General features: G+C 52.9%; 1 protein-coding gene across 1 annotated transcript; it reads left to right on the top strand.

The window, feature by feature from the left end:
• Nucleotides 1–29: 29 nt before the first annotated feature.
• On the top strand, nucleotides 30–15,058 carry RIBC2 (RIB43A domain with coiled-coils 2). Its single transcript, XM_026017399.2, has 7 exons — nucleotides 30–320; nucleotides 1,673–1,754; nucleotides 3,571–3,915; nucleotides 7,697–7,815; nucleotides 9,349–9,576; nucleotides 13,451–13,617; nucleotides 14,885–15,058. The coding sequence occupies exons 1-7, from the start codon at nucleotides 207–209 to the stop codon at nucleotides 14,961–14,963; spliced, it is 1,134 nt and encodes a 377-aa protein (XP_025873184.2). The 5' UTR covers nucleotides 30–206; the 3' UTR covers nucleotides 14,964–15,058.
• Nucleotides 15,059–15,706: the final 648 nt, after the last annotated feature.

Genomic DNA, 15,706 nt, shown 5'->3' with positions numbered 1-15,706 from the left:
ACCAGGTTGTTTACGTCTCCCAGGAAACCGGCCTCCGCGCCCCGCGCGAGGTAGCGGAGAGCCGAACTGAAAAGCTCGTGAAGGGGCCGCGTGTTGCAGCGGAACCAGCCTCTCCTAGGCTACAGCTACTTTTATTTTCGTTGTCTTTTTCCCTTTTCACCTCGCAGGCCTTAAAAAACCCGTAGAATTTCTTCGCGATTCCAGTCATGGAGCTAGCGCAGCCCAGGGACCTGGGGCAGGACTTGGCTCTGGGTAAAAGGAGGCATAACGAGCTGTGCAGGCAGAAACGGGTCTTCAACGCCAGGAACCGGATCGTGGGGGTGAGGCCCGCGGGCCGGGAGGGCATGTGCGGGGCGGGGGGTGGCGAGGGCGGCGGGCGGCGGGCGGCGGGAGCGGAGGCGAACCGCGGGGGTGGGGGTGGGGGGACCGCGGATGCAGGTACAGCTGCAAAGGCTGACGGCTCTCCCGGGGAAGACGGGTTCCTTGAATGGGCTGCTGACCTTGTGGCGGGGGGAGAGGGGCGGGAGCCCCTTCACCTGCAGGGCATACCAGATACTGCACTCTCTCACTTGCAGGGCACACCAGACTGCACCCCTTCACCTGCAGGGCACACCAGACGCTGCGCCTCCTCACCTGTGGGGTACACCAGACACTGCACCCTCTCACCTGCAGGGCACACCAGATACTGCATCCCCTCACCTGCAGGGCACACCAGATACTGATTCCCGTCACCTGCAGGGCACACCAGACGCTGCACCCTCTCACCTGAGGGGCACACCAGATACTGCACCGCCTCACCTGCAGGGCACAACAGATACTGCACCTCTTCATCTGCAGGGCACACCAGATACTGCACCCCCTCACCTGCAGGGCACACCAGACACTGCACCCTCTGACCTGCAGGGCACACCAGATGCTGCACCCTCTCACCTGCAGGGCACACCAGACACTGCACCCTCTGACCTGCAGGGCACACCAGATACTGCATCCCCTCACCTCAGCACACCAGACGCTGCACCCTCTCACCTGCAGGGCACAGCAGATACTGCACCCCCTCACCTGCAGGGCACACCAGACGCTGCACCCCTTCACCTGCTCAGCAGGAAAATGGAGTCCTGCAGCAGGGAGGGGGCTCACCTGCACCCACTGGCTCAACGGAGACCTGAGCACATCTCCTTTCCCTGAGCCAGATTTTCTACACTTGCCAGGGGCTCCTTCCAGTCTATTTATTTGTTTTGTGGCAGGCTTTTGGGGGGGGCACAAAATGAGGAACATGGCAATTCCTGCCTGAACTTGCAGAGTTCATGGCCCAGGAAGGAGAAGAGAGGCAGGCATTAAAACGATCACATTACTATGCAGTGGAATCAATGCTGTGAGGCAGGGAAGAACAGACTGGGTCTAGGGGAGGAAATCAGAGAGGGCTGCCCAGAGGAGGTGTTGCCTAAGCCTGTTCTGAGGACACCTATTAACAAAGAGAAGGGGAGAAGGAAGCTCTGGGGACAGGAGGAAGAACCAACTATAAGGAAAGGCATCCAGGTATGAAAAGACCTGATGTGCACCTAAGACAACTAGTTAACAGTGGAACAAGGTTTTTAAAAAGGTAAGTGGGATGGTTATCAACTGACTAAAATTATCTGGCTGTAACTGGTCTCCCCTTGTTTTCCATTTCCAGGGAGACACAGAAGCCTGGGATATTCAGGTTCAAGACCAGAAGATAAAAGAAGCAATAGAGAAAGCTAGACATGAAACTTTTGGTGAGAATTTCCTGGAGCCTATCTAGCAGTTTAGGGCCGGGTACCTCTAGACTCCAGTTCTCATGTCTTCAAAGATGTAAAACTCATCATTTTCATACTCCCCCTCCTTTTAAAATTTCACCGTTGATTGTATTCAATTAATGTGCTGATTCTTTCTCTCTTCAAAGGAAAACAGCTATTGAATTCTATGTAGGTGGCAGGAAATATATTTTAAGGGTAAATGTACATTTGCATCAGTTTTCTTTAAAAACTGATTATGAGAAACCCTACACACACATCATTCTGTGCCCCAAGGTTCCAGACCTTCTCCTGGGGATAGCTGCTTGCACTAGCTGACATGTGCACACTCTCAGCTCACACTCCTGCGTGGATTCAGAGCTAGATATGGTAGTGTGGTAGCTCTGAGATAAAAATCTCAAATAGAATTCATTTTCCCACAGCAGGTACAACAAGTCTAGCTTATTTTTTTTAAGTACCATAAGAATATTTTTAAAAAGATTTATTCATTTGAGAGAGAGGAGGGGAGAGCAAGAGTGAGTGTGGGGGGAGGAGCAGAGGGGGGAACTCTCAATCTGACTCTGCACCCAGTATGGAGCCCTACTGGGGGCTTGATCTCATGACCCAGAGATCATGACCGGAGCTGAAATTAAGAGGCAGACACTTCACTGAGTCACCCAGGCGCCCCTAAATGTTAAAATATACTTTAAAAAATAAGCTTAGAAAAAGACAGACAGAAAATCTATCAAAATGTAAGCAGTGGTGATGTTGAAATGATAGAATACAAGTGAACTTTTATTTTCTTCTCTAGTTTCTGAACAGTTCAGCTTTTTTTATGTTAATTTAAAAATAATTCAAAATGAAAAGAACAATATGACAAGCACATACATAACTACTTGCAGATTAGATGTTAATATTTTGCCAAATTGGCTTTAGAGATCTTATTTTATGTATTCTTTTTGAGAATTAAATGCTATATATGTATATATATCTATAGCTATAGATATATAAATGCTATAATGTATATATAAAAACATATAAATGCTTTGTATGCATACATAAATATAGATAAGCACTACACATGTATATGTGTGTATATATAGCTATAGATAGAGCTCTCGCCCACCTCATCTTCCCTCTTCCTCCTTGACAGGTGTATCATTTCCATACGTGTTTCTTATAATATTATACAGTTTATGTATATATTCATGATGATATAAAATTTTGTGTGTGTATTTTAAAACTTCACCTAAATTTTACGTAAATATATTGAATGAATCTTTTTGCAACTTTTTTTATTCAACATCTTTAAAATTTATTTATTCATTCATGGAAGACAGAGAGAGAGAGAGAGAGAGAGAGAGAGAGAGGCAAAGACACAGGCAGAGGGAGAAGCAGGCTCCATGCAGGGAGCCCGAAATGGGACTCCGTCTGGGTCTCCAGGATCATGCCCTGGGCCAAAGGCAGGAGCTAAACCGCTGAGCCACCCAGGGATTCCCATTATTCAACATATTTTTAAAATTAATCAGTGATGGGGTGCCTGGGTGGCTCAGTTGTTAAGCGACTGACTCTTGATTTTGGCTCAGGTCAAGATCTCAGGCTCCTGAGATCAGCCCCAGCTTCCAAGCTCCCCTGTTTGGTTCTTAACACTGATTTGTAGGTACTCTTTATATATTCAGAATACTAATTCTTTGATGATTGTGTTACCTCTATAGAGGCTTATGTGACTTTTAGAATCACCAAAAATTATTTTTTAAAGTGGATTCAAATTTATTTTTTCTCTGAACCTAATCTTACGGGTATGCTATATTTCTTCTAGCCGCTGAAATGAGGCATAATGACAAAATCACATGCATATTGGAAGGCCGGGAAAGGAGAGATAAGAGAAGCCTCTGTAAAGCCATCAATGACTTCCAGCAGAGCTTCCAGAGGCCAGAAATGCGTCGTGAATTTGACCTATCTGACCCCCTAGCCCTTAAGAAAGATCTTCCAGCGAGACAGTCAGATAATGATATTCGGAATACCATATCGGGAATGCAGAAATTCATGGGAGAGGATTTAAATTTCCGGGAGAGGAAGAAATTCCAGGAGGAACAAAACCGAGAGTGGTCCTTGCAACAGCAAAGGGAATGGGAGGATGCCCGTGCCCACCAGAGATGTGCAGGTAATGAAGCAAGGAGGAGGAATTGGTCTCAATACTTTGCTCGGCCAATTGGCCCCCTGGTCTTCTCCCCAGCTTCATTTTGTCTTTTAAGTCCTATAGATGTGCTGCGTTGGCCATGAGGAGCAGGGGTCTGCATCCCAGGGTATAAATGTCTTCAGCCACATAGCAGTCACCCAGGAACCCTGCTCTGAGCTTGTGCTCGGTGCCCAGGATTCAGCTGGCCCCCTCAGAGGCAGCTCACCACCCTCCTCCCAGCCTCCTCTCCCCTCTTCTCACTCTGCTCTCTGGGGGTGAGGTCTCCCCAGATGGCTATCTCCTGTCGCTTCTGAGCCCACCCCCACCAGACATCTGCCCTCACCCTGCCCTGAACCTGCCTGGCCACCGTCACCAGGACCTCCATGCTGCCCCAACCAAGCTCCATTTCCAGGCCTCTCCTTCACCTGCAGCCTGTGCCATCGTGGATCACCTCCTCCTCTTCCTGGGACTACTTCCCCCAACTGGTTTCCCAGATGCATCGTCATCCCAGTGCTCCTCCCCAGGCCATTTCCTGGTTTCTCCTCACTTGCCAAACCTCTGGACGTTGTTGTTGACCAGGGCCCTCTGCCCCTCTCCTCTCTCAACTACACTCATTCCCTTGGCGATCTCAGCTAGTCTTATGGATTTAAATACCACCCACAGACCATCCTTCCCCAGATTTACATCTCCAGCCTGGACCCTTCCCTGAATCCAGACTCATCCGTCCAGTCACCTCCGGACATCTCTGTGCTCTTGGATGTCTAATAAATGTATCAAAGTCAATACCAGACACACTGACTGACCTTCCCCCAAAGCTGACCTTCCACCTCTGTCAATAGGAACTCCACTGTTCTAGTTGTGCAAGTCCCAACCCCAAGGCATCTTGATTCCTTCCTTTCTCTCAAATGCCACATCTGGCCCAGCAGCAAATCATCTCGAATTGCAACTACCTCCCTTCACACCCACTGCAACCTTTCTGAAATAAACTATCAGCACATCTCAGTAGGATTATTGCAACAGCCTCTAAGGGGTCTCCCTGCTTCAGGCCTTGCCCCTCTGAAATCTCCTCTTGACCCAGCGACCAGGATGATCCTGCTAAAAATGAAACTAGGTCTTTTGCTCAAAATCTTCCAATAGCTTCTCTTTTCACTCAGAATAAAAGCCAGATTCATTTTTATGACCCATAAGGTTTTCACAGCCTGCACTGATCTCCTACCACACTTCCTTTCATTCATTCCACCCTTGCCACCCTGGCTTCCTCAGAACGTTGAGTGTCCAGCTCACTTCTGCCTCAGGGCCTTTGCACCTATTGTTTCCTCTGCCTGAAAACATTTCCCTCTACATTGGCAAAGCCTGCCCCTGATCCTTCTTCAGGCCTTTGCTGAAATGTCATCTTAGAGAGGTCTCTCCTGACCACTCTTTTAAATTGCACCCCTGTACCCTCCCACATCCCCACACTCTCTTATCCATGTCTCCATAGCAGTGATCACTGACATACTATACGATCATGTATTTGTCATTCCTGTCCCCAATATCCTATACCAAGCTCAGTGAAGGCAGGAGATTTGTCTGTTTTATTCACTGCTCTATCTTTAGTTCTTGGCACATAGGTAGCTGTTGAAGAATGAATTCATAGGCCTTTAAAAACATTGCACCCACTTCCCAGGCACTCCACATTTCCATCTCTGGATGAGAGCCTTTGTCTCAGCCTTGAACTTGGTCCTTGAACCGCCCCCTGGACATCTCCCCAGGCACCTCAGAACATTCTAGAAAGTAACCCTGAATTTCTCTCCAGCTCTGCTCCTCCCTCCACCCTCCTCCCCTCGGTGAATGACGTCTCTGTCCCTTGTCAGGCCACAGACCCAGGAGTCCTCCTTGAGCCACCCTTATCTCCAGGCCATCTTCAACCCCTGTCCTTCCACCTCCTGTGTATATTTTGAATTGTCCATTTCTGCCATCCCTGCCATCACCACGGTGATCCAAGCCACCTGAGGTACCACGCCAAGGGCTTTCTCATTGTCCTTCATTTTCTTTCTTGTCCTCTCCACTCTATTCCCAACATAGCAGTCAGAGAAATTTTTTTTTTTAAGATTTTATTTATTCATGAAAGACACAGAGAGAGAAGCAGAGACACAGGCAGAGGGAGAAGCAGGCTCTCTATGGGGAGCCCGATGTGGGACTTGATCCCATGACCCCAGGATCACGACTGAGCCGAAGGCAGATGCTCAGCCACTGAGCCACCCAGGCGCCTCCAGAATGCTACTTTTTAATCAACGTCAAGTTGGACAAGGTCACCCTCACCCCATCCCAGCTTAAAACCCTCCAGTGGCTTCCCATTCTGTATGGAATTAAGTGCAAAATCCTCTGTAGCCTGTGGGGCCCTGCGTGCTGGGCCGCTGCTCAGCAGCCCCCCACCCCGGGCCAGCTCTGCCCCCTACCCCACTCACTCACTACCTTCCAGCTACTTGGCTTCCTTTCACTTCTGGATCCTGGCAGATCCCATCAGAGCCTTTGTACCTGCTCCCCACCCAACTTCTTGTCCTTCTGCCTCAGCTTCAAGGTCACTTCCTCCTGGAGAAGCGTCTGACTCCCCCACCCACCTCCACTGGAGGTGGGTACTCCCAGCACTTCCTCCCCTGGGACCCTTCCCCTCTCGAGCACTATCTCCACATGCATTCATAGATGTATTTCGGGGTTTGCTTGTTTATGATGTTGCTCATCTCCGGACAGTAAGTTCCACGAAGGCAGGAAAAGCCGTGATGTCTTTGCCACCGCTGCACACACCACACCGTGCCCACAAAGGGCGCAGTCCGTGTGGTTCTCCTTGTGGCACTGTGTCACCTGGAAGGTATAAACATAGGAGGTGGGGGAGATGGAGCTGAAAGCAGCAAAGGCCATGAACTCACCCCTTGATCCTTGTGTTTGGAGATAACAAGGACATCACGGGGCATAAGACCATAAGGAGAACCTTGTGACTGGTGACTTAAAAAAAAAGTGTAACAACCCTGCGACGTAGGAGCTGTCCTGCCTCCCAAAAGAGGGTTGTAGGCTCAGAGAGGTCGGGTAGGGCAGCCTGGGTGGCTCAGCGGTTTAGCGCTACCTTTGGCCCAGGTTGTGATCCTGGGGACCTGGGATCGAGTCCCACTTTGGGCTCCCATGGAGCCTGCTTCTTCCTCTGCCTGTGTCTCTGCCTCTCTCTCTCTCTCTGTGTGTGACTATCATAAATTAAAAAAAAAAAAAGAAGAAAGAAAGAAAGAAAAGAAAATGTCTGGGTGGGGACAGGGGTCTGCTCTTGTCTGATGCTAAATCTTTAGCTTTTGCTGTTTGGATGCTCCTCCTCCAAAGTCCCACTGTGACTGCACGAATATCTCCCCCCACTCTGACACCTGTCCTCTAGGGAGCCCCCTCTGGTTCCCCTTGCAGAACTCCCTTGCCCATTGTGAGGATGATTGCTCAGAGCCCCTCCACCACCAGCGCCCCAGCCCAGGACCACAGCCCACATCACCGATCCCCAGGTAGTGGAGCTAACAGCCGGTGCCTGCACCCCAGAGCTTTACCTGAATCCCCTCACTGAGTGTCCCCGCAGCCCTGCTCTGTGGAAGAGGGCAGGATAAGAAGAGGTGCTCTGCATGCCTGGGAAGGAGCTGGGGTAGGGCCTGCAGGTATTGTCTGTATGAATGGATATGCCCCAGGGTGCTCTGCTCCCCTGGGAAGGAGCTGGAATGGGGAGCCTGCAAGATTTGACTGCATTTTGCTTCATTTTCAGAGGACCTGTACTTGAAGACAAGGCTGCAGTTTGATGAAACAGCCAAGCATCTACAGAATCTGGAGAGCGCCACCAGAAAGGCGGTTTGTGTAGCTGTGAAAGAATTCAACAAGAGCCAGGTGCGTCCCAGGCTCTATGGGGGAGGACACACCCACGGCTACAGCCATGGCCGCTCCCCCGGGGCACCCCAGCCTCCCCTGCCCACACTCAGCCCCTCACCTGCTCACGCCACACCTGCACAGAGCCCTGCCAGGGCTGCCCGGGTACAGGGATGAATGACACCCAGTCCCTGCTCCGGAGCTCTGAATCAGGATGTGAATTCAACAAAACTAGTCATGCGAGCCTTGGTGGGGGTGAGGGTCTCAATAGACCCTCTAAACCCCAGGCTCTTCTCAAATACTGAGGACCATGACATCTACCTAAAAGGATGCCACCCAGCACTGCTTTGACACCTTGTCTCGGTTTCCCTTCCTCTCTGTCACCTCTCAGAGCGCTGGTCCTTACCAAGAACAGGTCCACGGGGGCTCATTAATGGGAGCAATTACTATGGGGATGATTAGAGCAGACTCCTGGTGGCTCCTGACTCCCCCTCTAAACTCTGTAGGAACTCCTCCCAGACTCCTCCTCGCCTGGCCATTCCCTGTTTTCCATCCCTTTTGTTAATTAGACAAAAGTCTAGACAGCTGTCCTCAAGGACAAATTCCCAGCAGGTCAGTCCAGTTCGACAGAGGAGACGCACACAGGAGAGTCTCCCTCGAGGCGGGGGGTGGGGGGGGGGCTGCTCTTTTTGTTAGATGTGTGTCGTGGAGTCAGGGTGGGTGGCAGGCCCCGGAGCCCACCTCCGCAGGGACAAGACCAGGCCCTTGTCTGCCTCCTTGGGAAAGCCAGCCACATGCCTCAGTTCTGTCATCTGTAGAGTGGGGATAATGAGGACACTCACCTGTGCCAGTCAGAGTGAGCTAATGCATGCTGGGGTGGGTGGGAAACACCTCCCAAATCTCAGTCCCCACCGTTGGGGCACCTGGGGGTTCAGCCAGTTGAGCGTCGGACTCTCGATTTCGGCTCAGGTCATGATCTCAGGGTCCTGGGATCAAACCTCACATCAGGCTTTATGCTCAGGGCAGGTGGCGAGTCCATTTGAGATTCTCTCTCCCTCTGCCTCCCTCTCTCTCAAATAAATAAATAAATCTTAAAAAAAAAAAAAAGAAAGAAAGAAGTCACCACTGTTGTCAATCACTCTGTTGGATGCACTCTGTGGCCTGCAGCCATCCAAGGGTGACCAGGGCCACCAGGAGGGGCCCAGAGCCCTGCCCTGAGGTGAGGGAAGCCACGCCAGGGAGAGATGGCGTCCTAACCTGGGGAGACAGCTCCCTGCTTTGGCAAATCAGTGCAAACAGCTGCAACTCTTACACACACAAGCAACAGGTAGGGAGTCCCTCGGCCCAGCCCATGTGCCTGTTGTCATCCAGGCAGCCAGGATCCAAGGGCCTCCGCACATCCATGTCTGATGAGTCTACTGCCCCCTCCTACCTGTCCCAGGTGCACTTGAGCAAACTCCTCCTTCAAGGGCCCCCAGTGAGATTTGCCCATCTGTGCCTCGATCCCCATGGGGTCACTCAGGGCATCTTCCTTAATGTCTCCCCCCTGTGCAGGCCACCGAATCACTGGAAAGGAAAATTCAAGAGAAAAAACAGGAACAAGAAGACAACGTGGCTGAGATCTCCAACCTGCTGCGCGGGGACCTGCTCTCGGAGAACCCACAGCAGGCAGCCAGCTCCTTCGGGCCCCACCGTGTGGTGCCAGACCGCTGGAAGGGCATGACCCAGGAGCAACTGGAGCAGATCCGCCTGGTTCAGAAGCAGCAAATCCAGGAGAAGCTGGTACTCGCCCCTCATCCCCCCTCACAGAGCCCCCAGACGTAGCCCTGTGCCACCTGCTGTCTTCCTCCAGCATCTAGTTATAGCTGCGCTGCCCTTGTCCCTAGAAGAAGCCCTCAAGGAATTTATGTTCTGGGTGGGGCTGGGGGATAAAAGCCAAATAATCCCACACATGTGTGACAGTGCTTGGGTAGAAGTAAGGCCGGGCCAGGGGAATGGAGGGTATGGGGTTTGAGGGGAGTCACCAGGGGACTGGGAAGTGACATGGTTTCAAAGACCTGAAGAGGAGGAGGGAACGAGCCATGCAGATACCTGGGGAAGGACCACCAGGCAGGGTGAACGGGATTCAGGCAGGCTGAAGGGTTGGGTGTGGCATATGAGACCCAGAGGAGTTAAGGATTACTCCAGGCCTTGTGGCCTGAGCATTCAGAAGGATGGAGTTGGCATTTACTGAGATAGGAAGATAGTGGAAAGCGCAGGTTGTTAGGTGGAGTGGAAGTCACAAGTGCAACTTTGGATATGGTATGTGTAATGCAATGTCCACTAGGCATCTATGTCTGTTAGGATTTTGTACCTGAACATCCTTGGTAACTGGCTCCCACCTCCTAGTGCAAGATGGCTGCTTGAGCTCCAGCCCCCACATGCATATTTCATCTAGCAGGAAGAAGGAATGAGGAAGGACACTCCAAGGACACTTCTCAGAAGTTTCACAGGACACTTCCACTTAAATTCCGTTAGAGAACATTCAGTCACAGAGTTGCCCCAAACTGTAAGATTGGGAAATGCAGGGTTTATTCCAGGGGTAGTAAGGTGTTGGCAATTGTTTCATTAAGGAAGAAAGAAAAAATGGCTACTGGGAGGGACGTAATATTTTCTGCCACAACCTCCAAGTAGAGCCAGCAGCTGGAGTTCAGAACAAGGTATAGGTGGGAGACACAGGCATAGGGACACGACCACGCAGGCAGCGTTTAAAGCAGTGAAACTGGCTGAGGTCATGCAGGGAGTCAAGATGGACTAGCAAAGGGATCCAAGGACTGAGTCCTGGGACAGCCCCCACCCCTGCCATGGTCTGTGAAGAGCGAAAGGGCAGCCAGTGAGGGAGGAGGGGCCCAGCCAGGGAGCCCCCGGGTCAGACCCTGCCGCTCTGCTGCTGCCTGAATGCTGGGTCCAGGTGGCGGTCCTGGGGACTCAACCTGGAGCATCCTTGGAGAAGGGGTGGGGGCGACAGAGGGGTCACAGGCAGGCAGGTAACACTATCTAGGTTTTGCTGTAAAGGGTGCAGGGAAACGGGGTGGTAGCTGCTGGGGACCCGGAGTCAAGTCATTTGGTTTCTCTGACTGTAGAAATAACAGCATACTTGTCATTCCATGAGGATGACAGCAGAGACGGGGAAACTGATGCCAGTGAGGACTTGCTGGAGCTGTGTCCTGGTTGGCAGGAGCATGAGGCACCGAGGCATTAGTGAAGCTTGGGGTGGGTGGGAGTCAGGCTGACTGTCCTTGGCTGTGGGAGCAGCCTGCGGGGCTTCTCTTCCGGAGACCCAATTTCCTGGGGAAGTAGGAAGATAGCAGCTGAGGGTGGGGGATCCAGTTAGGGATTTGAGGACAGAGAACCAGGTGCCGATGGTCACCTCGGAGAGCTGGAACGGGATGGCCTGGGGAAGAGGGCAGGATGGCCAGGCAGAGCCAGGGGTGGGGGGCCCTAGAGATGGAAGGGCATGACCTTGAAGTCTCCCTAGTGAGCACTGTCAGGGGCTGTCCTGGCCACGCTCAGCTGTGAGGGGCCCCTGGGCCCCCGGCAAGTCTGTCCAAGTGAGAGTTTCAAGGGTGCTGAGGGTGTCTGCTGGGCCAGGTGTCAGCCACGGATGCTGGGCTGAACTGGGGTGGGGGTGGGGGGTGGACGAAGACGCAGGAGCACCAGGAGAGTGGAAAGTGTGTGGTCAGTGGATGGGAGGGCCCTGCGTGGGGACCCAGTGGAAGAGGCAGGTCAGAAAGGTGGGGGTTGGGGCACTTGAAGGTGATACCAGGGAGCCTGGCCTTCTTGGTAGTGACAAAGTGGGGGCAAGAGTTCTCAAAATGGGGTCTCTGGACCAGCAACATTGGCATTGCCTTGGAACTTGGGAGACATGCAGATTCTCAGGCTCTACCCCAGGCCCCCTGAATCAGAAACCCTGGAGTAGGGCCCACAGTCTGTGGCTGGGAAAGCTCCCTGGGGGTTCAATGCCCATTGGAGTTCGAGGGTCACCAGTAGGCTGTGCCCAGGGGGTAACAGCTGACAGGTTGGCCCTAGGTCCTTGGAGAGGAAGGAGAATCACTGACAAGCCAGGGAAAGGAAAGTTCTCAGGCCTATGGGATGGGGGGCACCGCCCCAGGGTCAGTAGAGGAGGACCTGGGGTGCGGTGGCAGGTGCTGTGGTCAGTGTGAGCTTCCAGGCTGGCATGTCCAGGGCGAGGGGCAGCAGCCCAGCTCAGGAAGTGAGGAGTGGATGGGACGGCTCCCCTGCCCGCTCTGCTCCAGGCCCAGAGGGTCACCTGTGCGGGAGGGAAGATGGCACCTGGGTGAGAGGCAGCGGGGGGCCTGGGAGCCAGGATGGGGGGCCGCCAGGGGGTAAGGTGGGGGAGCAGCCCAAGAAGAGCCCTAAGGTAGATTTCAGATGCAGGGAATGTTGGTCACCCTTGCAGGGCCCTGCTTTGCCCTTCTCTCCTGCAAGTCAGCCCAAATGTCTGGCAAGGAAGGTCAACCATCTGTCCCCAAAGTGGCATTTTTATCTGATTTTCGATCTTTGCAGGAAATCAAGACAGAAAAACACAAAGGGAAAAAACGCCTACATTAGGTCTCACCATTCGCAAATACTCCCCCTCCCCACACCCTTGTGTGCTCCCTGGTGCCTGTCCCTCTTGCCACCTTTCTCACCTGTGTAGACGGTTTGGAGAGCTGAGGTCATGCAGACTAGTTAGGCCATCCGTCTCTGAGTCCAGGGCGAGCATGCCCCCCGACATTCTGTATTCTTGACTGAAGCATCTTGTGTCATGACTGGGGGCGGCTGTGAGCAGCCTCATTTTACAGGTAAGGAAACTGAGGTTTGGACAGGCAAAATGACTGGCCCAGTAGGTGGCAAGACCAGGTGCCAGCCTCGTCTCCGTCCCTGGGAGGGGGGCCAGGGCCTCTGCCTGTCTGCACATGGTGGCCGGCAGCCCCAGGTCTACGGGGCCACTGGACACTCAAGCCCTGCTCATCTGGTGGGTGGAAGCCCGTGGAAGGGAAGGAGGTGTGCTTGTCTTCAGACACGGCAGCACCCGCTTTTGCTTCCTTTTCCTGTAGAAGCAGTGATCCATAGGCAGGATGGCTGATAAAACTACTCACATTTGGGAGAGTGACCCCTTCCCTCTGCCTTACTCCAGTTTCCTCTTCTAAGGCTCGGTGGTTTTTATAGAGGGATCTGGAAGGTGATGAGGAATGAGCTGAGATGCAGAAATTCCCCCCAAGCTCATGAGTCCATTGTCAGGTGGGGGTGTCACTTCCGTGCCTTCTAGAAGCGACCAGGTGATCCCAGTGTTCGGCAGCATGGCCCGCCGGCAGCATCCTGGGTGGGAGGCCCTCCTACGGAGCCCTGGGCTGGCAGCTGCTGTCCCTGCACACCTCAGAGGGCCAGCTGGCCCCTACAAGCGTGGGAAGCCCCTGGGCTACCTGGACTTGTGGCAGGCAGGGGCGGTCTCTGCTGATTTCCTGCATGACGATGCTCACCTGTCTGCCCCCCCCCCCCACTCCGAGCCTTAGTTTCCCCAGCTGTAAAATAAGAGGCCGATTCTCCTGGATGGTCACAGACTCTCTTCCGGGTCTGGGGATGGGGGGTGGCGAGTCACCTGTCCTCCCTCCAGAGGCTTCAAGAAGAAGAGCGGCAGCGAGACATGGACTGGGACCGCCGGCGGGTGCAGATGGCTCGAGCTGCCCTCCTCCTGGAGCGGCAGCAGCGGCGCCAGCAGCGTGACCTGCGCAGGGCCCTGGACTGCAACAACCTCAGCCTGGCCAAGGAGCAGCGTTTGCAGTGAGGGCCTGGGCCAAGGGCCATGGGGAGGGGTGGCCGGGTCGGGGGAGCAGGTGGGATGGGGGGTTGTCCGAATGGAGATCTGACTGAGTGGTGGGGAGGGTCGAGGCAGGCTGTGCAGGCCCACCCTGAGGCTCCAGACCCGAGCTGTTGATCCCCCTGGAGGCCCCCCAGCAGCGGCTTGGGCCCAGCACAGCCTCCTGCTATAGGATTCAAACAGGAAGGGGAGAGGCCTGAGAGCCACAGGCCAGGGGTTAAGTGGTTGGAAACCAGCTCCCTGGGAGGTGCTCATGCGGGCACTAGCACCCTCCCCCCACCCCAGCAGCTCAGACTTGGGTGTTGGTGATGGAGTACACAGGGCACTGGGAACCCCAGGGAGGCCCCTGGGTGGGCCTGGGGGAGTGGGAGGATGGTGCCAGCTGCCTGGTGCAGGGAGGGGCCTCCTGGGCTGCCAGGGGCAAGCTGGAGTCTCTCCATCATGGTCGGACCCCAAGAGTAGTTCAGAGTTCTGGCTATAGAAAATGTCAAATGCAGAGCCATATGTGAACTTGTTCGTTAAAAAACATTACTCATTAATCTGTTCGTCGAGCTCTGTGCTTGAACTTGGCAGAGAACCACCTGTATGTTTGCCAGTGGGTCCACCGTTACTGGGTCCCTTCTGTTGGGGGCCCCAAAGGAGCAGTAGAGATGACCTGAGGGGAGTCAGATGGGATGAACAAATGTCTTTACAGCCATACTCATGTATGTATATATGTATACATATATACATATATATATATATATATTTTTAAGTGGGAGGATATTGGGGCACCCGGGTGGCTCAGTGGTGGAGTGTTTGCCTTCGGGTCAGGGTGTCATCCTGGAGTCCTGGGATCGAGTCCCACATCAGGCTCCCCACAGGGAGCCTGCTTCTCCCTCTACCTGTCTCTCTGCCTCTCTGTGTCTCTCATGAATAAATAAATAAAATATTTTTAAAAAGTAAAATAAAACAAAAAGTAGGATATTTAGGAGGCACTTGGGTGGCTCAGTGGGTTAAGTGTTTGCCTGCGGCTCAGGTCATGATCTCAAAGTCCCGGGATGGAGCGCTCTTGCAGGCATCCTGCTCAGCAAGGAGTCTGCTTCTCCCTCTCCCTCTGTCCTTCTCCCCTGCTCGTGCTCTGTCTCCCTCTCTCTCAAATAAATAAATACAATCTTAAAAAAAAAAAAAAGGTAGGATATTTAGGAAACAAGGTATTTGCGGATTTTTTTTCCCTCGTTTTATTTTCAGGAAAAAATATATGGAGGAAATCTGTACAAATGAACCCACTGAAGACTATTTCACGCAATTTAATACAAGAAGTCGGTAACAAAAGAGACAGCGTCCTTCTCTTCTGAATTGTTTATGCATAAAATGCAATGGCCATGAAGAGTCTCATTTATTAAAAAAAAAAAAAAAGAAATACATTCCTTGTTTCAGAGAAACCCTCTTGCTTTTCTCCCTTGGGTCAACAGGTACGGAACCCCATGCTTGTATGTGTGCAAGGAGCGTTAGTTTCTGTGCAGCTCCGCTCAGAGAATGTTCCCGGAGCAGCTGTGGGTGCTGTGGCCACAGGGATGGAGCAGATGTGACCCTGCAAAGGACCATCCCAGAGAGGGGCATTTGAGGGGGCCCGCATCTCACTGAGACCCTAGTTCCAGCTGCTGTCAAAGCTAACACAGGTGCTCACTATGTGCAAGGCATTTAGAACGATTTCACTCTTGCGGCAGCCGGTGGTGGGTATCGTTATTACTCACGTGCTCCTGGAGAGGAGCCTAAGATTTAGGGATGTTAAGTGACTCGCCCAAGGTCATGCTGATGGCAGTGATGGGCCTGGGGTTGAGCCCAGGGAGTCCAGCTCTCAAACGCACGCCTCACTCTCCTGGCTCCAGTGACAGAGACCCAAAGCAAATGTGGCCTCAGCAAAGCCACTTCCCTCTTGCTCTCAGAAGACCAAGCCAAATGCTGCTCCCTCCCTGCTCTGGCATCTCCCATCTTGTGGTCCAGGGATGCTGCTTCCAGGTGCCACCACCATGTCACTAGGCAGCAGGGAGGAGGGGAAAGGGGGACAGA

This window comes from Vulpes vulpes, chromosome 16 (genome assembly GCF_048418805.1).
Source record: "Vulpes vulpes isolate BD-2025 chromosome 16, VulVul3, whole genome shotgun sequence".
Classification (NCBI taxonomy): Eukaryota; Metazoa; Chordata; class Mammalia; order Carnivora; family Canidae; genus Vulpes; species Vulpes vulpes.
Note: the sequence above shows the minus strand (reverse complement) of the source record. Positions and strands in the feature narration are given on the sequence as shown.